At 53.6% G+C, this 20,100-nt stretch overlaps 6 protein-coding genes across 6 annotated transcripts; 1 reads left to right on the top strand and 5 right to left on the bottom strand.

Annotated features, from left to right (window-relative positions):
• Positions 1–95: 95 nt before the first annotated feature.
• Positions 96–1,271, bottom strand: J4E92_009516 (uncharacterized protein; the record flags this gene model as incomplete). Its single annotated transcript, XM_051500862.1, has 4 exons — positions 96–150; positions 201–972; positions 1,020–1,062; positions 1,158–1,271. The coding sequence occupies 4 exons, from the start codon at positions 1,269–1,271 to the stop codon at positions 96–98; spliced, it is 984 nt and encodes a 327-aa protein (XP_051349013.1).
• Positions 1,272–2,896: 1,625 nt separating this feature from the next.
• On the bottom strand, positions 2,897–5,640 carry NIP1 (Translation initiation factor 3 subunit c; the record flags this gene model as incomplete). Its single annotated transcript, XM_051500861.1, has 4 exons — positions 2,897–4,150; positions 4,195–4,567; positions 4,616–5,228; positions 5,313–5,640. 4 exons carry the CDS (start codon positions 5,638–5,640, stop codon positions 2,897–2,899), a joined length of 2,568 nt encoding a protein of 855 aa, XP_051349012.1.
• Positions 5,641–6,530: 890 nt separating this feature from the next.
• J4E92_009514 (uncharacterized protein) lies at positions 6,531–9,454 on the bottom strand (the record flags this gene model as incomplete). Its single annotated transcript, XM_051500860.1, has 6 exons — positions 6,531–7,321; positions 7,370–7,848; positions 7,897–8,156; positions 8,204–8,563; positions 8,613–8,890; positions 8,956–9,454. The coding sequence occupies 6 exons, from the start codon at positions 9,452–9,454 to the stop codon at positions 6,531–6,533; spliced, it is 2,667 nt and encodes an 888-aa protein (XP_051349011.1).
• An 887-nt stretch (positions 9,455–10,341) lies between these two features.
• SIDA2 (L-ornithine N(5)-monooxygenase) lies at positions 10,342–12,031 on the bottom strand (the record flags this gene model as incomplete). The annotated part of the gene is made up of 3 exons (XM_051500859.1): positions 10,342–10,464; positions 10,519–11,065; positions 11,112–12,031. 3 exons carry the CDS (start codon positions 12,029–12,031, stop codon positions 10,342–10,344), a joined length of 1,590 nt encoding a protein of 529 aa, XP_051349010.1.
• A 1,562-nt stretch (positions 12,032–13,593) lies between these two features.
• On the bottom strand, positions 13,594–17,914 carry J4E92_009512 (uncharacterized protein; the record flags this gene model as incomplete). The annotated part of the gene is made up of 10 exons (XM_051500858.1): positions 13,594–14,082; positions 14,196–14,326; positions 14,374–14,490; positions 14,548–14,774; positions 14,830–16,397; positions 16,453–17,107; positions 17,163–17,322; positions 17,386–17,406; positions 17,450–17,457; positions 17,520–17,914. The coding sequence occupies 10 exons, from the start codon at positions 17,912–17,914 to the stop codon at positions 13,594–13,596; spliced, it is 3,771 nt and encodes a 1,256-aa protein (XP_051349009.1).
• A 1,494-nt stretch (positions 17,915–19,408) lies between these two features.
• NPS2_2 (putative NRPS-like protein biosynthetic cluster) lies at positions 19,409–20,092 on the top strand (the record flags this gene model as incomplete). The annotated part of the gene is made up of 1 exon (XM_051500857.1): positions 19,409–20,092. One exon carries the CDS (start codon positions 19,409–19,411, stop codon positions 20,090–20,092), a length of 684 nt encoding a protein of 227 aa, XP_051349008.1.
• Between the last annotated feature and the right edge of the window lie 8 nt (positions 20,093–20,100).

Raw genomic sequence — 20,100 nt, 5'->3', positions numbered from 1 at the left:
CGGTAGGCAGTTTTCCTGGAGACGAATATGGTAAGCGACGGAGCCGTTGACAGCGGGCGGATGGTAGTAGCGTCGTCGGGGACCGAGCGCGTCCATCAATCCTTGAGGCGCGTACCTGCAATATCTTCCTGAGCGTCTCTGATGAGGAAGCTGTAAAGTTGTTAGCCTTGAAACCATGTTGACGTGAGATTCCAACTCACTTGTACCACAAAACGGTCGGCAAAACCGTACCCAGATGCCACAGGCTGTGCGCATCAACCATGCCCATCCAAGGCGGGAAGTCCAACAGCTCCAGGCTCATAGCCAAGATGATCCAGGCAACACACAGACCCGGCCAGACAGCCCAGGTCCTCCCAATCTTCTGATACTGAACGTAACTGAAGCCGCTCCAAAGCAGGTTGGACACGATACCAACAGCGACATTGGCAGCCATGTTGTACGTGTAATCCCAGGACCAGAGCGAGAGGTACAAGACATGCAACGTATACAACGTAATGCACAGTCCCGTCCAGAGCCTCAGCAAGCTCTGTTTCCTCGGCTCCTTCCTGTCGAGTCGGAACACTCTGATGGGCGCATAGTACAGCCCATACAGAACATTCGCGCCCGCAGCGAAGTAGTCCAGCTTCTCCGTGACCCCAAAGTCTCTGGTATGGAATATCATGCTGAACGTCCAGCTCGCCAGGCCCACGTAGCCAAACCACAGGTAGTATTTCCGCAGCGGGTACGACGCGGGAATCTTGTCGCGGAGCTGCGACATGCCCCAGTCGTGCGCGAGGTAGTTGAAGAGGGAGAAGATGACGCTAAACGGCTCTTGCATGCCCATGAAGCGGTAGAAGGGCCATTTGCCGTGGAATTGGTAGATGGGTTGCATGTAGGGAGGGTCGCGCGCGAGGCGTTGGGTGGTTATGATGTGCTGACACGTGTAGTCGCATTCTGAGGGACAGTCCCAGAGGAGCAGGCGGCGGTGGAAGGCTGCGCGTGTGAGTAGGCGTGGAGGAGGGTGATTAGGGTGGGCATACGTATTGACGTGCCATCTGGACCGCAATTGGCTTCTTTACACACCTGTAGATGAGCAGTTAGTTTTATGTCTCAAGTCGGTGAAGGCGCATTCTCTTTGCTCATGTCTCCAGCCAAAGCGCAACTCCATCTACACGTACCTGAACACAGTCCTTGAAATCGGGCAGTCTGTCACCCAATGAAGCCTGGGCTGCTCCGCCCAGCAGAAGCAGAACGGCGAGGGTGTGCCATGCAGAGGCTATTCGTAGCTTCATGGTTCACCGATGTGGAGGGCTGCGGCTGCCATGTGGTTTCGTCTCGTGTTCTCAAGTCGCGTGTCTGCGATGGATCGACAGGGTCTTGGCGGGCCGGTAACTCCGTCGTTTCCCCTGGCACGTGTATGGAACGACGACGACGACGACGACAAGGGAATTCGCAGTATGGCAATTACGCGCAATGATATGGTTATCAGTGTGTCTAGGCTGTTGTCTTAAGGGGAAGAAAGTTGGAAGGTGCGTTGTAGTCTACATCCTTACCAGAGCGAAGGCTAACAGATCCAAAGCAATTTAAATCTCCAAATTCATTTACTTGAGTTTTTATGTTCGCAATATATCATCCCCCCTCCCTCAGACGGTTACTATCGCGTCATCTTTCAACGTTCAAGATCTCTATCCACTAGATTGACTCTATCCAAACGTATGGTTCGGCCAACAATCGGATACCATTCGGATTCCACATTCCAACAGCCCCACCTTTGGGCCACCGGTTAGAAGAGGAGTTGTTCTTCGCTTGGTTGGTCTATCGTAAGGTGAGGGGCTCATACCCGCTTGCGCCCAACATTCTGTACGCTGTAATTCCACAAATCTCCATCAACACCAGTCTTCCAGACTCCAGGGCGTGTGGCTCAGTGGTAGAGCGTAAGATAACCTTGTACAAACTACATAATAGACAAGTACTGACGTCCTCCGAGGTCCGCTTTGCATCAACTTTCGCACTAGACCTAGTGCAGAAGACCTGAAAACAATTGCGGAAGGTCCGGGTTTCGGTAAGACAGTGAATTGAACGAGTTCGAGCACAGTTGTTAACAGAGTCGGTAGATCACCCGCCCGTCCATCTCTTTTTGCCCCCGCAGACGTCTCGCATGTAGAATCCTCTATCCGAGTGTCTGGGTATGTCCAGCTCTTTTTTCTTTTTAGTTGATTAGACAATTCTTGCTCGCAAGATATACCGCCCAAAGAGACAGGCGAATGTTGCTGCTCAACGATCCTACCTTTACGGCATCTACTTGATCCAGAGACGCAAGAAGCAGCGTGTAGGGTTATTCATTAGCTGCTTTTGAACTTAAGTTATACGTGCTAAGATCTATACAGCACGTGAAGCCCGTAAGTTGACATATCGTTCATGTGCTCTTGAACACTTCCGCAGAAGATACGGAAGACTCCTTATCACATTATCTATCGCTCTCATTCTACTCCCTCTAGAGTATTTAATTCGCTATGCGAAGCCATTTTGATCGACGTGCGTTTCTGCACACTACTCAACACACCCAATGGAGCACAACTGTACCAAGGCAAATTTCCACTTCGTCGCCTTATATTTAGGCACTTCAACGAACTCGAAGATTGGATGGCTACACAAAGTCACATCAAAGTCTGTTGGAAACTGTCGGAATTGCGATCATATACATTTTATTCACACATCCATCAACCACCAAGGTAGTCAAAACTACGCGGCCACGAACATGATGTGCTTTTTGCGTACTTTTCATTCCTGCATTCGCTCTCATGATCTAGCTGAAAAGCATTCGCATTACCACGGAGCTACCAAAGGTGTAGTCCGACAAAACCGTATTCGCCGCCCATGACCCTACGTTGCCTCCTAGAAGACGAGGTATCTACGTCTAAGCCTGGATCGCACGTCCCAAAGCACCGCCAGTGAACTGTTGATTCCTTCCGCCCCGTGGTCCACCTCCGCCGCGACCACCACCACCACGGCCGCCTCCTCGGCCACCGCGACCGCCACGTCCACCTTGCCTCTCAAAGGCGTTGGCGGTTCCTTGTGTGCGTTGCTCCAGTGTCTTCTCGTTCGACTCGATGAGACCGGATGCCTTGTCTGACAGGCTGAGCGCGAGGGTCTGTAGTCTTGACAGCTCAACACCCTTCCTGAAGATGATGGCGGAGTTGACTTGGTCGAGAGCGGCAGCGAGCTCCTCGTGTGAAATCATCTTGGAGACGACTGCGGAGACCTTGCGCTCCGACAGCTCGAACATACCCGCCAGTGTGGTGATGGAGAGCGTGTCGTAGAAAGGTGCGTATGTGAAGAGATATGTCCGGAGACCCTCTTCCTGGATTTGCGAGGAAAGCATCTCCTTAATCTTCTCCGAGTCGGCCATGAGCTCCCAGATCTTGATCGAGTTGATGAACTCCGCTGCCTTCTTCCATTCACCAGCAGACAGTGCCTTGGACGCCTGCATGACGTGATCACGCGTGTTCTCAGGAGGACCAGTGAAGATCTGGCGCTCATGGTACTCTAAGAGACGGCGGTAGGTCTTGCTGATGACTCGCTTCCTCAGGTCGGGCGAGGAGCCAAGCTGTGCGAGAAGAGGAATCTCAAGCAACATGGAGCAGGTCAGGTAGACGCACTCTAGCAGCTCAAGGTTGATGTGCATGTGGAAAGGAAGTTGCCGTTGACGCTCGAGACGCTCTTGCTCGGGCGAGATCTGGGAGTATCGCTGCATCTGCAGACCTTGTGCAAGCAGCTCCTTCTGCCTGTTGCTACCGCAGATCTCCTGCAGCGAGGTTTGTGCCTCGTAGACGAGACCGGCACGGAACGCGCAGAGACCGACTTGGACCAGCGCGCGGTTGAAGAGAATCTGTGTGTTGACGTCAAAGTTGCTAATGGTCTCTTGCAAATGCGACATGAGCATCATGTCGCGAGCCTTGTAGTACTGGTCGTGCAGAGACAGGAAGTAGATCTGGCACAACATGGCGCGAGCGCGGATGATGCCCTCACTGTTCTGGAAGAGGTATGTGCAAAGAGTTTGTACGAGGGAGGCGGTGTCGTTGGAGATGGCGCGGGGGGTGATCTCGGAGTCAAGGCTCTCCGGGATCGCCTTCCAGACGTTGTTCTCGAGGATAGTGATAACTTGGGAGGGCTATGGACGTTAGCATAGAAAGCAGAAAACGGCGTGTTTCTTACCTTGAAGTAGACGTGTTCCAATCTCCGCATAACAATGCGGTTCAATGGCTCTTGTGGAAGTTCCAGGCTTGGGTTCTTCTTCATGCTCTCAACGTATACCAGGGTGCGCACCAGCTGAGCGTACAGCAGAGCCTCGTCGGTCAACCGTTCAATGTACTCGGAAGTGTGTGGGTCGATGTGCTGCAGCGAGCGGGTGAGTTCGTCGTCGAGCCTCTCAACGAAAGAGACGACGCTTCCTGGGATGCGGAAGATCTCGCCGGGTGTGATGGTGGGCAGCTTCTCGTCGTCCTCCCACTCCTCGGCGTTCTCAATGACAACAATCTCGTTGCTGTTCTCAAGAATCTCAAGGAGCTTTCCGAATTCCTGGTCGGCCCTGCGTTATGTTAGCAAATGGCAAACATGTCAGGCCAAAGGTACTCACAGCTTCCACTGATCTTGGTGCATGTGGCTGGCAGTACCAGACGTCAAATCGAAGCGCGTCGAGATGAGGGTCAAAAGAACGCGGACCTTTTGGTAGTCATTGACGGCGACGTCGAACAACTTCTCCAGTGTCCGGATGTGCTCCAGCTTGTCCGAATTCTTGCGACCACGCTGCTCGACAATGGCGCGCAGGTGCTTGAGAATACCCTCAGCTGTGTACAGGACGGCCTTGCCACCAGCTCCGACTGTGATGAAGCCGTCGTCAGTGGCCTCCTCAACGACCTCGGTGCCGAGTTGAGGGATCTTGTTCTTCTTCTTCTTTTCCTTGGGTGCTTGAACAACTTCCTCCTCCTCGCGCATAAAGTCCTCCTTGTTCTCCCGGTAGGCGTTGATGTCCTTCTCAAAGTCGCGGTTGTGCTTCTTGATCTTCTGGCGGACAGCGTTGAAACCGCGGCCGTTGACAGCGTTCATCTTCTTGGGGGTGACCTTCTGCTTCTCGTGGGTCTCGAGGACAACCGTCTCGAGGTCGGCAACGGCCTGGATGTACAGCTTGGGGACCTTGCCATCGTTCTGCTTGGTCAGAGTAGGCACCTGGCGGATGAGCTTGTCGAACTCTGTATAACGCATGTCAGCATTGTTTGTGTACCCCGCCACCATGTTCTATGCTACCCCCAGAGCCACTTCGGAATTGGACGTACGCTCGGAAATGACAGCCCAGTCGTTGATCTTCTGCGCGTTCTCAATGAGCCGGATGGTCGCCTCGAGCTCGTCGAAGCGCTTGTCCTTGGCACTCTTCAGCACCTTGTTCACATCCTCGTCGTCGCTGTCGCTGTCGCTCGAGGCGTCCTTCAAGAAGCGGTTGGCTCCGGTTTCGGATCCAGAGTCGGACGAGTCGTCGTCATCGGATTCCTCGTCCGAGTCCTTGTCGCTGTCTTCCTGCTCAGACTCCTCGTCGTTGGAGTAGAGCTCCTCCTCGCTGGACTCGTCCGAGGAGCTGTCGCTGGCGGCAAAGAATCGCGACGCCATGGTTGCAGTGCTCGAGAGTAGGGATTTGCCGGAGGGGTCGAGGGTAATATGTGTGGCGGGCGCCGTGTGGGTTGACCAGAGTCACTGCCGCCTTGGTTGAACTTTCCGGAGCCGAATTTCGAGCCAGCGCCAAGCCATGACTGTGTGCCCCGCGCCTAACCCTAAGCAGACGCGAACGCCTTCACCACCATACGCTAGGGCAGTCACTCTAACCACGGAAGTTTGCACCACGTCTAAAGCGTTGGTATTCGACATTCATTGCTTGCGTTCACTACTAGTTATTCAATAGCACAGTCAGCCTACACCGAGCTCATTCATCCTCCAACCCCATCACGAGCATCGCGGCTGAAAGTATACGCTTTTGTGGCCATGAACACAGCCGAACAGGTTTATGAGAATGCTAATAAAAGTACATGTGCTGTCATCCACCGCTTCCCCGACTGCTGAGGACGTTTGAGTCATCGCTCGACATCTAGCGACCCCAGCCAAGCTGTTGAACATGCATCTGGTCCGCCCCGTTGTGTACCATTCGATCAAGACCCAGCTTCTCTCGCTCAGTGACTCCCAGTGCAGGCCGTGAGTCATCAATCTGGCCCAGCAGAGGGCCTGTCAGAAGCCAGTTGAGGGCGCTGTGCATCGTCAGAGCGTGGTACAATTTGAGCAGATCGTGGGGAACATGTGCGGCCTGCGCGGTCATCCGAGTCCTGCTCCACCTGTCGGTAGCGACATGTTGCCTATCTCAGTCTTGGGCAACGATACTGACGGAAGCACTCCGAGGGAAACGTGCATCAAGGAGAACTCAGAACGCCGCGACTCATCCACCGTCGCATCTCTACGTGGTGCAGAGGGTTGTTTTCGTAATATGAGAACTACTCGTCGAAGCCATCCCGTCACTGCCAATGATTCTGACCCATAAAACCTTCTTCAAGCGTCCGGTCTTCCAAGTTTCGCACAAAGTTCTGGTTGCGGTTTGAATTGCCTGCCCTTGACCCCCTTCTCCTGGCGGCGCTGCTCGCGCTTTCAGGGGCACCATCAGGTGGCGGTGGGTAGTATGCCGGTGATGGTTGCAGACGAACAGGCGCGTTGGGATCGAGGTGGCTCATGACCCTCTGAAGGGCAGGGGGGATACCGGATTGTCCCGACTGCTGTTGATCCATCGTCGTTGCTCGCTGCCGCCCAGCGCGGGTAGTAGCTTGGGCATACAGGTTCTGGGGCTGGTTGTATTGCCGTGGCTGTTGTGGCTGCATCATATTCATCGGCTGACCGTATTGTGCTGTCTGTGCAGGATATGGTGGAGGAGCGCCCTGGTGGTTCGGGCCGTACATGTTGTAGGGGTTTTGCTGAGCCTGCGGGCTTTGTGCAGCGGCATATTGGTTCATCTGCATGTTCGCATACGCAGCATGCTGGGCTGCTTGCGCTTGTTGCTGTTGCGCGACGGCCTGTTGTTGCTGCTGCTGTCGCTGTCTGCTCATGCCCTCGTATCGTTGCTGTTCCTGAACACCGGGGGCAGGCGACCTGCTTGAGCCAGACTTAAGAGTCATGGGAGGTACGAATGGACCAGTGAACTTGGCCTGGGTTATGAACGGATGTAACTTGGCCTGCGCAGGGGTCCAACGTTCTAGTGGGTTGAGATTCAGCAGTCCCTGTGCAAAGTCGATAAAGGCCGCTCGGTTGGCCATTTCTATGAGATGTTAGCCGTGAAGGTGACACAGTCTGTTGGCCTGCTTACCTCGCTCGATCTCGTTTGGCTTCATGTTCTTCCGCGGCATGGGATAATTCTTAATTATGTCGGGCAGGGTTGTGGCAGAGAAGTACTTCTTGCTGGGCTGCTCCTTGGTGCCATGTTCCCGTGAGTACTGCTCCATTGACTTCAGCCGATATTGCTTGCGACCATACTCATCCTGCGACTTCTCGTAGAACTCTCCTGATTGCTTGCCCATTTCGAGCATCCAATGCGGTGGTAGCCCCAGCATCTCCGTTATCCTTGACACTTGGTTGTACTCAGACGAGCCTGGGAACAGAGGCAGACCGAGGAATAACTCGACAACAATGCAACCCAATGACCACATGTCGATCGCTGCTGAATACGGCAGACCAAGCAGAACTTCGGGTGATCGGTAGAATCGCGATTGGATGTACGTGTACACGGTCTGGCGTTCGTCGCATGCGGAACCGAAATCGATGATTTTGATGATTGGGCTCTCGAGGCTAGCAACAGGTCAGTGGACGCGCGCAAATGTCAGACATGTTACGTACTTCTTCAACAGGATGTTCTCGGGCTTCAAGTCGCAATGTATCAGCTTTGCCTTTCCAAGCAATGCGAGACCATTGATCAGCTGCTGTGCGAACACGCGCACCAGGGTTGTGGACAGTCCACGGAACTGATTTTGTTTGATCAGCTCGTACAAGTTGACGCTGAGCAACTCGAAGACCAGACACAGATGTTGCCTGTGGATGAAGGTGTCTTTCAGCCGCAGAAGGTGATGATCATCGTTCTTGTCCATTTGCTTGTTCAACTGCGCCGTGTTAGAGCCGTCCTGCGTCTTTGTAGGTGAATACTGACCAAATCAAGCACCGACACTTCCATCATACTCTGGTTGAAGTATGCTGTCCGGTTCTTGATAACCTTGACCGCAACAACCTCCTGTGTCTTCAAGTTCTGGCACTTGACGACCTGCCCAAAGGTACCCTGACCTAGCACATCTAGAATCAGATAGCGGTTCTTGTGCCCTGATTCCTCTGACCCAAGAATGTCGTTTACGTAGAGTATGTAATCGCTATCCTCGTTGTCGTATCCGTCGTTCTTGACGCCCTTGCTCGGCTTCGTGAGGACTCGGCGAGGGTTGCGCGACGACTGGTAGTTGAAGCCGCCGTTGCACAGCTTGTAGGTCATGGGCAGGTGGGCAGTGAGCGCTTGTAGGGGCTAGACGTTCTGTTAGTATGGAAGCTGTCGCCCACACTGTTCGACTTACGCTGATAAAGCCGCCCTCAGGATTTGCGCGACGAAAGGGCGGCTGGGCATTGATCTTAGGTTGCAAATCGGCAGTGTTGACACACTTTTCGAATTTTGGTACTGGCCCTCGGCCTGGCGGAGGCAGCTGTGGGGGGTTTGAGCTGGAGGAGGCGCGCGGCGATCGAGCGTCTCTGTTGTATACCGCGTTCAATTGCGCCGTCGCAGATTGCGGGTAGAAACTCTCGGGGCTCATGTTGGACTGTAGAGGCGGCAGTTGAGGGGCATGCGGTCGGGAGGCTAAAGCGAGACTGTCAGTACTGGGGGCCAAGGCATGTGAGCATCCAAGCACAGGCTGAACCTACATGGCGGAGAATAGTAGTTGTTGGGCGGCGACATATAGGGATTGTTGCGCGTCGGGCTCTGCCGGCTGGCTTGCGTCTGCGCTTGGGCCTGAGGGGTAAAGCTGGTGTAGTTCTGTCCGCCCTGCTGCGCACCGCCCGAGTAGGGCGAGGTAGGTGAAAGGTTCATGGGCGAGTATCTGCGGGCGGCGGCACTCTCCTCTTGCTGGAGGAACTGCTGCGATTGCCTCTGCTGTTGCGTAGGGCACGCCATGTTCAGCCGCGGCTTGTATGCGTCCTCCATGGGAACATCGCCATCGCCGTCGTTGTACTCGGGGCCTCGGCTAGCAGTGCCGCCAGGCGATTGCAAAGGCATTGAATTCTGTCGTGACGGCGTTGCGTAGGGGTCCGGCTTGACCTGCGAAGACACGCTGGCGTCCCGCGAGGCGTGCGGAGACGGGGCCATGCTGTGCGAGTAGCGATTACCCGGTGCCTCCGAGTAGGCAGTCCACTGCGGTTCCATGGCAACCGGGAGCAGCGAGGGCTAAGGGTGTAGAGCGACGGTGTCGCGGATAGAGACGCCAATCAGTCCTCACTGCCGGTGTTGCATGCCGAGGATACGCGCCCGCTGATGGAGAGGATGGAGCTACGGCGGACGGTGACTGCGGCGCAGCGCTGGAGTCGTGGGTGCAAGAGGCGTGGGCTCGAGGGGAGCGCGCTTGTTGTGGCCGTACGGGACTCGGGGTGACGGGCTTGGAGCGTTTGGCGGTTGCGGGGTGGTGTTACGTGGTCAGCGGCTGTACGCTGTCGCAGCAGGGCCTGGAGCAGCCGCAGGGAAGAAATGCGCGGACGGGAAGCGCAGAGGAGAATATGCACAGGCAGAGGGAAAGGATGGCTTCAAGGTCAGCGTAGCGCTGATGTCGGCGCCATTGCAACATCCATGGAATTGGGCTCTTTCCTTGGTTGCGCTAGCGACCAAAGCGGCCAGCCTCCTCGCGCCCATCATCGTGGGGTGACTGCCGTCATTCACTGCGTGGGCTGCAGCTGCCTTTCTCTGCCGTTTTGCTCATCATTATCACGCATACAGCAGGCACACGACGGTCGCCGCGCAGCTTCACGTTGTGTCGACTGCAGCTTCTTTGGGCTGCCTCCTTCTTCAGGGTCCTCAAACAGGCAGGCGCGACCCTGGATGCCCTAGGCACCGATATCAAATTCAAATAAGCGTTGCTTTTTTCCCTCACCACACCCGCCGCGGACCGCAGCAAGTGCACGCGACATGTGCAATTGGAACGACAAACGAAATTGGACATGGCTGGGCGAAAAGCAGGCGTGACCAAAGACGTCATAGTAGTATGTGCAGCTGGAAGAGGAGTGTGCCTAGTTACATGGAATCCACCGACGAACCATCCATTACTCGCGCATCTCATACCCGCCCAACACGTCGCCGTTGTCCCACGTGGCAGGCCTCTCAAAGATGCTCCTCACCATCTCACCTCCACGCGTCGCAAGCACCGAAAGAAGGGTATCGCTCAACTGTCACACAATTAGCACATCTTTCTCTTCGCAACATGCCCAGGCAATACTTACACCGTGCGTAGTCTCACAGCAGCCCTGCAGCCAAACACCGGCCTCGTCACCAACACTCTTCTCGGTGAAGTTGATCTTGTAGTCCCTCTGCACCTGCCACTTGGCGCCCTCTAGCTCTCCACCGGGCATTAGGTGCCTTGCGTCCTTGAGCAGCGTCTCGTGCAGGTCCCTGTGGTATCCTGTCGCTACAAAGACGGCATCGACATCCAATGTCTCCTGCCTTTCTTGGGCACCCGCACACTCCGAGAAATATAATGGACTGGTGTCTTGTACCTGAAGGCGTACACCACCTGGCCGAACTGGGGAGTCGGTCACATCGGTTACGCGACGGTATGGCATGATCCTGTGCGGCCAGTTCTCTTCCTCGGCGGGCGAGTTACCATGACGGATGCGCTGTAGGTATAGGGTCTCGTAGATGTGTTCGAGAAGCGGAAGGCGGACGACGCCGTAGTTCGTGCCCTTGTCCTCCAGCAGCGTAGTTGCGCGAAGCTTAGGGGCGCGTGCGTATGTGCAGTCTGTTCGCGACGGGTTGAAGATTTCGTTGACACTGGTATATTAGCGAGGCAGTCCGGCAACAGTCATCTCTCACTTACAATGGTGAGTCGTCGCTTGGTCGCAGGGCTCCTCCCTTGATCAGCATTCGTGTTCGCGAGTTGGGGTAGTTTGCGTGTAGGAAGTCGAAGATCTCAGCGGCACTCTGGCCGTTTCCGACTACTGCCACACTGTAAGGCGCGCTGTGATCCTTCAAGATCTCCTTCGAGATGTATGAAAACTTCGACGAGTGGACAACCTTGGGATGGTTTGTCGGGAATGGCGCAGGAATATTTGGCCGTCCACCCGCAGCGATGACGACATGCTTGGTTCTCCGCGACTCGATGCGTCCTGTCAGGGTGTTGCGAGAGACGACGGTGAATGTGGTTATCTCGCCATTTGGCGACTTCTCGGGCATGACCTTGATGACTTCTTGGCTGTATGCTACCACCTCTTCGAACCAGCTAGCGCACCACTTCATGTAGTCCTCGTACTCCACACGGGCTGGTAGGAAGGTGTTCAGGTTTGCGAACTCGACTAAGCGGTCCTTCTGGTGCAGATAGTTGATGAAGGTGAATTCACTTCTCGGGTTTCGCATAGTGGCCATGTCCTTCATGAATGTAATTTGCATCTTCGCACCCGGTAGAAGCATGCCAGCGTGCCACGCAAATTGCGACTGCTTCTCGAGAAACGCGACTTTCGGTGGTCTGCTTTGTAGGCCCGCAACATCCACCAGGGAAGGATCAGTCCCATCCAGAGCATCATGCAGAGCCACACCAATGGCTAGTGACGCTGGACCGAAACCGACACATATAAGGTCGTGCAGCTCATCTTCTGCAGTGTATCGGAGGTGTGAACGGTTTTCAATCGTGGGGAGATGGCTTTCATTGAGGTTCTCGGTCAGGAAACCGTTGAAAGCTCGTTGAACGGCTGGGGCTGGCCCTTCGGACGTGCTCGACGACATTTCGGCGTGCGGACTCATATCTGCGATATATTCGCGGGTTGTCACTACGAGGTACCCTGCTTCTGTTAGTATTGCTGGCACACATTACGCGAGCTCGTGTCGCGCTGTGCGCAACTGTTGGCGAGACTACGTACACTGACAACTGTCACCGACGCTTCAAATTGGGTTCTTTTTGAACTGGGCAATCAGGCGTCAAGAAGCTTGAGTCGCGGAGCTGTAAGTGGAAAGCCGACAGTCAGCGGATTCATGTGATAAACAATGACGTCTACACTTGACGCAGATGAACAATACGAAAAGACTGATGACAGCAACGTACCTATTTGATCGCTCAATTGTAAGGTCACAAGAAGCACCTCACTCGCTGGATGGTCAACGTAGATACCGTCGTCAGGTTATGGGAGAAGGTTCACGACGGCGGCCATGAGTTGTACCTTGACCATGGCCGTGCCCAGGATCCGTTCTTGCGTGTAGCCCATCCATGTCGATCGGCAGCGGCCGCGATGCTCGTCAGAGAATGGTCCGATGTCACTTCGTAAGAGCAGACCCTGACGGTCCGTTCCAACCTAGTGTCACCATGTGTGGTTCGCTAAGCAGGTGATGGCAGCACAACCCCCATGTCACTGATCTTCGGACGCGCCATCTGATAAGATGACGGAGCATACCCCGTCGAGCAACAGCTTTTTCGGCACTGGTAAAGCGTATGACGGAGGCAGAATTTTCAGACGTGCCCCGCAGCACTTGTCCTGTAGTTGCGTCGAGCGACGCGATCGAGTATAGTCTCCGTGGGGTCGTGGGTAACATGCGCGCTTGGCGGAGTAAAAGTTATCAGATGAAAATGAATCAATCGATCAGATTAGATGAAGAGATTTCTTGCGAGTTCGGAGCGGCCTCGGTCTTACTGGTGCACGCCCAACGACACCACCATCAACTGCATGTTCCGGCGTTGCTACTAGGCTCGGTTAGCACGCCGCAGCCGCCGATCATTCCAAGGTCCAGAAGCACGTCGTGCTAGCGCATAGTGAAGCAAGCTGATGACGAACGAGGCGCTCGAAGACGCCATCTTCCGCTCGTCAAGTCGCCCTCGCATCGCTGAGAGCAATATGCGGTAAGAGAAACAGGACATGCGCAGAGCAGAAGCGTTGACTTTGTGAATAGCTGTGGAACGAAAAGATTGCACCGGCCAGTCTTCGGAACAGTGCGCTCATTTGGATAAATGCATTCGTCGATGTTCCATCCTAGGGCCCACTGTGAGCATACCATTTCATTAGCATGCAAACGCGGCAACATGTACTGAAGAGGATGCACCAGCGCGAACTAGGCAGGTTGAGGAGCAAACGCATGTACCATGCTTGACGCAAGAAGCATTAATTAATTATGAAAGGAACTATGATGGTACAGGAACAAACATTGTTCAACGCCTTCGAAATGCGAGGGGTGCTTCTATAGGTAGTCAAAACATGAGGGTACTGGTACATACGCATATTACAATGCGCCAGTCGCCTAAACAACACGCATCGAAGAGACGAACCGGTCCGAGGAGACTGCGAAATGAAAGGTCGATAAAGTGTATAGATGAGCACCTAATCCAGCTCCTGTGTTGCGACCATGGCAGCATAAATGCCTCCCATGGCTACGAGCTCATCGTGTCTGCCCTGCTCAACGATACGACCGCCATCAAACACGAAGATACGATCTGCATATTGCACACTCGCTAATCGATGTGCTATCATGATGGTAGTTCGTCCTTTGGAGGCAGCGGCGATAGCCGTTCGGATGTCGCGCTCGGTATTGGCGTCCAGCTGCGATGTCGCTTCATCGAGAAGTAGGATCTCGGGATCACGTATGAGAGCTCGGGCGATAGCAAGGCGTTGGCGCTGACCGCCTGAGAGTTTGGAGCCATGTGCACCGACTTCCGTGTTGTAGCCCTCTGGAAGGCTCATGATGAAGTCGTGAAGCTCACATTCTTTGGCCACCCGTTGTATATCTTCATCGGCGACTGCGGTACCTGGCCGAGCGCCCAGTCCGATATTGAACTTTACGGAGCCTGGAAAGAGATCTGGCTCTTGCTCCTGCTGGGTGTCAGTCATCTTCATATGAAAGGCGCCCCATGAAGAGCCCCACACTCGATTGAAATGTAACAGAATGAAGTGTGTGTTGATCTGAACGAGAATGGGTAACTTACCACAAGTGCTAGGCGAGCACGATGGTTTCGAACGGGTTCTTGGCGTATGTCTTGCCCATCAAGGTACACTTGTCCAGCATTTGGATCGAAGAATCTCTCTATCAGATGAATCGTACTCGACTTTCCAGCGCCTGGCGACGAAGTCAGTACTTATCGTGCGACGATCTCGTTGACTTACCGGAACGACCGACAAAGGCTACGTTTTCGCCCTGGCGAATCTGAAATGAGACGTTGTTCAAGGCGGGAACATTAGGCCGACTCTCATAGTAGAGACTGACGTTACGGAACTCCAGTTCTCCACGCACTCCAAATGTTCCATACGATGCTGAAGGGCCAGACAACAAAGCGCTACCATTGGATGCAGTGGTGGTAGCGGATTCCAAAGGCCTCAAATCTGTGATGATCGACGGCTTCTCGTCATGTAGAGAGAATACATTCTGCGCTGCGGCCTTGGCCCGAGTTATTTCGGGTGCCAAGCTGAAGAGCTGACCTGCGGATTGTGCAGAAAAAAGAAGCGCTGGGAGTACAATGAAGAACTCTCGTTGACTATAGTTACCGTTGCGCACTTGTTTAGACCCCCTGTCGCATCAATTAGTATGTGGCTGATGGAAGCGGCATCAACATATATGCTTACCACCAGTACGCCAAAGAGTAGACGAAATATGTGACCGAGAGTGAAAAGGCGAGTAAGATGTTGCCAAGCACGCTGAACCTGAGGTGCTCCTCGTATGGCTTTCTGATTGCTTCTCGGTAACCATCCAGGAAGTGCGATTCCAAGCCAAAAACTGCAACGATCTGCATAGAAGAAGTGGCTTCGGAAGCGAGGGCTGCAGCGTCATTATAAGCCGTCTGATGATGCTCTTCGGCCATAGCCAAGATACGAAGGCGCAGGAATCCAGCTAGAAGCATGACAGGTACAGCCGCCAGTAGAACAATGGCGATTTTCCATGCCACAATATGGGCCAGAACAATTCCGCCAAGAACAGACGTCGCAATGGAGAAGACGGTTCCGAGTATGACACCAGATAGACCACTAATACTGCCGCTATCAGAGTTCAGACGCGACATTAAAGCGTGATGAGAATGACCAGGCTTAGAGAACCAGGCAATGTCTTGTTGCAAGATAGTCCGGAAAGATAGATCTCGGACTCGTAAGGTAAGGTTTTCGGAGACCATGCCGAAAGCAGTTTTGCCGAAAGAGTGTGAAGTTAGAGCGATGATTGCCAGTCCAAAGAAAAGCAAACAGTAGAAAGATATTCTCCTCGTGAGATCGTCCGAGCCGGACGTGTCATTCAAGAGCTCAACCAAGTTGCCAAATATGAGCGCCTCTCCGATAATGACTCCACCACTGAAGACGGAGGAGATCAAACCGACAATTATAGCTGGCGTTTCACGGCGGCTCAATGCCAACGATCTGCGAATTAATGTCAAAGCACTCATCTTTGGCGCGTCGGTTTGTGATGCTGAAACCGGCCGGGAGGCATTGTTTGATTCGCCTGAAGACTCTCCATGCTCTTTGTGCGTAGAGCTGGCAGCAGATCGAATCGATGAAGTTGCTGAAGGCCGCGGTTTTTCGAATTGTTGTGCTTTGATGAGCTCTGCGTAGATGCCGTTCTTTTTGAGGAGATCTTGATGGCGCCCGTCTTCTTCTACACTTCCGTCTTTCATGACCACGATACGATCAGCATCTCGAACAGTTGCCAGACGATGTGCAATTATGATGGTGGTTCGGTTGGCGTTGGCTGAAGAACGACGTAGATTTTCCAAAACGATCGCTTCACTTGTACCGTCCATGGCACTTGTGAATTCGTCCAGTAAAAGCAGGGACGGGTTACCCACAAGCGCACGCGCGAGGGTTATACGTTGCTTTTGGCCTCCGGAAAGTTGAGACTGGGGTCCGGAACTGATTTTCGTGTGTATGCCCTCAGGAAGTCGGTCTAGGAAATCACAATATGCCTCTGTCGCCGCCGCCTCACACCGAGCAAGAATCTCGTCTTCAGTCAATCGTTCTCTTTCGGCACTTGGGATACCATGCTTGATATTATCCAGTATTGTTCCAGTGAAGAGAACCGGATTTTGAGTGACGAGTGCGATGTGTGTCCGCAGGCTGTGGACGTTGAATGACTTCAAGTTGTCGTTGCCGAGGTTTACGGCGCCATAAGTTGGATCGTAGAGCCTCAAAAGCAGGGATGCAATAGTAGACTAGGAAGAAGTGAGGTTAGCCAATGGTTTGTGCTAGTCGAAAGTTGATGATTACCTTTCCCGAACCGGACGGTCCAACTAGACCCGTGACTTGCCCAGGCTTGATGCGTAAATTGATACTGTCGAGGATTCGCACAGTAGGACGAGCTGGGTATACAAATGACACCGATGAAAGCACCAGATCCTGTTCGAAATGTGTCCTGTCCGCCGGCTTTCCCTTTGGGGAATAGACATCGATATCGGATGTGGGATGATCGAGAACATCCATTACCGCAGCCCCAGCGGCGGCGGCCATTGCAAATGTCTGAATGAATGGACCAAATGACCCGACGACGAAAGAAGCGTCTAGTATGAGGAAGACGACTGCATAGATGGTACCAGCCTCAGCGCTGCCGTCTCTTAAGCGATCACCGTACCAGAAAGCAAGTGCGTTGGTCGCATATGCAACGAAGTAAACCGAGCCAAGCATGACAGCTCCTGCAACGCTCTTCCGGATTCCAACCCGCAAGGCAGATCGAAGGTGATGAACGTGTTCCTCGCTAAGCTGCTCGAACAGGCCAAACGCCTGCACGATCTGTACTGCGCGGATAGCACTCTCAGCGACCGAGGCAGCTTTCTCGGTGTATTGTGCAGCCTGCTTGGCGAGATCGGAAACTTGTTTAGTACCGAAATAGACAACGAATGCCATTGAAGGTATAACCGTGACGAACCTATGTAGCTATGTTAACGATTCTCTCTTGACATGACAGCGATGATGATAGTTACATTACTCCGGTCAGTTTTGCGTTTAGCATAAAACCCACAGTGAATGCGGAGATGAAGTAGCTTATGGATGCGATGAAGAGGCCCACCTTCTCCGAGGTACCGAGTTGAATGGTCTGTGTCTTCTCTGTGAGAATACTAGAAAGATCAGGCGAGACGGTGTCTACGAAAGGCAAATCGAGTCAATACATAGTCTATGCGAGGCATTTCTCGGGCATCTACGCACCATAGTAGGTCATGTCCATGCCTAAAGCACGATGCAAAAGTCTTTCTCTTGTTTTCCTACTCACGCGTTCTCCTATGACAGCCCAGCAAACCGCCCAAGCCCAGGTAATGACAAAATACCCGACTGCAACTGACATCAGACGGAACAAGAGATGCTTCAGCTCGTCTGGGTTGGGTGGGAAGTTGTTGATAATGCGCCCAAGCACGACACCTATCAGAGGAAGCGGCAGCCCGGCCAGAATCGCAGTTACGATGCCCAAAACCAGAATAAGCTTGGAGCCAACATCATCCAACTGCCTGTAGAGTGCAAAATAGGAGGTTTTGTTCAAGCCAAGGATTTGGCGGATGAATCGTTGACGAAAGACGGTGGGACCTTCGAAAGCCTGAGGCTGAACCGTCGCTAACGACGGTTCTACATGCCTTTCCCATTGCGTACTGTGGCGGACAGAGGGCTCATCCTCAATTTCACTTTCTTCGGAATCCAGAAGGGGTTGGCTCTCGGAGCTGTCATCGTCGTGATAGTCGGGCATTGTGGCGCGCGCCTGGCGTTGCGCAATGCGATTGCGGGTGTGCAGTGCTCGGCTGCTGCTCAGTTGAGCATTAGCGAGCGAGAGATGCAGCGATAAACTTGCGACTGTGGACTAGAATGAGCGAGGATGCCATGGAGGCGATGTTGATAATTCAGCGTTGTTGATGTCACATCCATGGCCAACACGGAAGACGTGGTCGGAGCGCAGGACTAAATTAGAGTCTTGGCATGGTCATAGATGGCCGCCCTGCGACATGTTCATGCACCAGAAGGGCAGCGACAACCAGCGACTGTCTGCGCATCTGGAGAGGCCGCATGTGTAAGGCCTACCATATATACACTGTCATCGGGCTGCGGCAGGTGAGTTCACAGTGGGCAGTCGGGTGACAGCCTGACGGATGCGTGCAGCGTGCATCCCTAGCAGCAGTTGTAGGGCTGGGCTAGCGGCGACGTGAAGTCAGGTCAGGGGTAGACTGCCTGCTGCTGCATCTGATAATTTCTGCTCAAGGGATGACCCGCCTGGCATGTCACGCAAGCACGGGATTTTCGGCGGCATGCCCGGCCGCGTCTTCCCCACCAAGCAGCGGCACAGCTCCGAGGTCGCGTCCACCACCACGTTGCGACAGAATCTTGCGCACGACGCGTTTGCGCTTGACAAACTGATTCTGCTCCATAGCGTGGGGCGATAGCAAAGAGGCTATGGAACAACGACGCCCAACCAGCCACCGCGACGGCCTTGTCGTCATCGGAGACGCGCCCACGCCTTTACGGCCACCACTTCACGCTACTACTCCGGACTAGCATGATTGAGGTGGAGCTTCGGTTTTCAGTCTCGATTTAGTCTTGTCTCGAACAGTTTTTGCTCCCGTTTTCGCCCACTTGCAAAGCCGCCGCCAAACGCGTCTGATTTACTGTATCAGATCTTACGCGCCGCTTGTCGAATGACACGTCCACTTGTCACTCAACCAGGATGTATGACGCTGCATCTACGGACAACGCGCTCAACATCACGGAGTCGCGACACCAGAAATCATCGCATCAGTGCACGCCTCAGCTTGGATTTTCTCGACTTTTGATTCTAGCACTATTCGATCATTTGGAATTCGGCGACCGCGATACGTTCTTGGAGGTCGCTTCTTGAAGGTTGCTTGCTGCCTGCTTGCTTACACCGGAGCACTGCACACTCCGTCGTCAAGTGTCGAACGCGCTACCCAAGTACAGAGTGCTGGTACCCGTTCTCACGTGCGCCACCCCTGTGTGTACTGGTCTCAAGGTACTTGAAGACCTTCGACCAATCATCGTGCCTCAGTTTCTCATCATCGAAACCTGCGATCAAGCATCGCATTCTGCAGATTCCCGTCCAGCCATATCGAGTGCATTTTTTGCAATTCTTTCTTCGGGAAATTCATGGACGTATCGCTAGGGACGACAGAGACTCGAATGTTCTACCAGTAACCGTTGCCATCGGTCGACATATCTAACAATTTAACGCAAGATGATTCAAGAAAGCGGCGCGAACCAACGACTGTCGGTACTTAATCAGCGGCCCTCGATCTTGAGCGGACCAGACCTTCTCCACGAGCTTGTACGTCCACTTGATCACGATGCAACTGCTATCGATTTCCTGGAATATGGATCGAAAAGGCGGAAGTTCTCCTACAAGGACTTGCATAGTCTGAGCGATGCCCTGGCTGGCAGTATCACAGAAAGACTGGCAAAGCTCGAAAGTGCCTCGCCTGTCATTCCGGTCTTCCTACCACAGTCCCCAGAACTGTATATCGTTCTTGTGGCCATCTTGAAGGCGGGAAAGGCATTCTGTCCTCTTAATCTCGATACCCCTACACAGCGGCTGAAGTTTATCCTCGATGATATTTCCGCCGACCTGCTCATCACGTCTTCGACTCTAGATGAGCGGATACGAGCAGCGATCAATATCGATGTAATCTCGGTTGACAAAGAACTCTGCGACCGCGAGGACCAGCCTATAATCGATTTGCGGCGACCAAACACCAAGGATCTGGCCTATGTACTATACACCTCCGGCTCTACCGGGAAGCCAAAAGCTGTCAGCGTAACTCATCATGCAGTTACCCAGAGTCTATTGGCTCACGACCGCCACATTCCCGACTTCGCCCGTTTTCTTCAATTTGCAGCCCCTGTAAGTGCACATGCAGAATAAGCGCTCTT

Source organism: Alternaria infectoria (assembly GCF_024043175.1).
Source record: "Alternaria infectoria strain BMP 0036 chromosome Unknown scaffold_24, whole genome shotgun sequence".
In the NCBI taxonomy this organism is placed as follows: Eukaryota; Fungi; Ascomycota; class Dothideomycetes; order Pleosporales; family Pleosporaceae; genus Alternaria; species Alternaria infectoria.
This window is presented reverse-complemented; position numbering and strand designations above follow the sequence as displayed.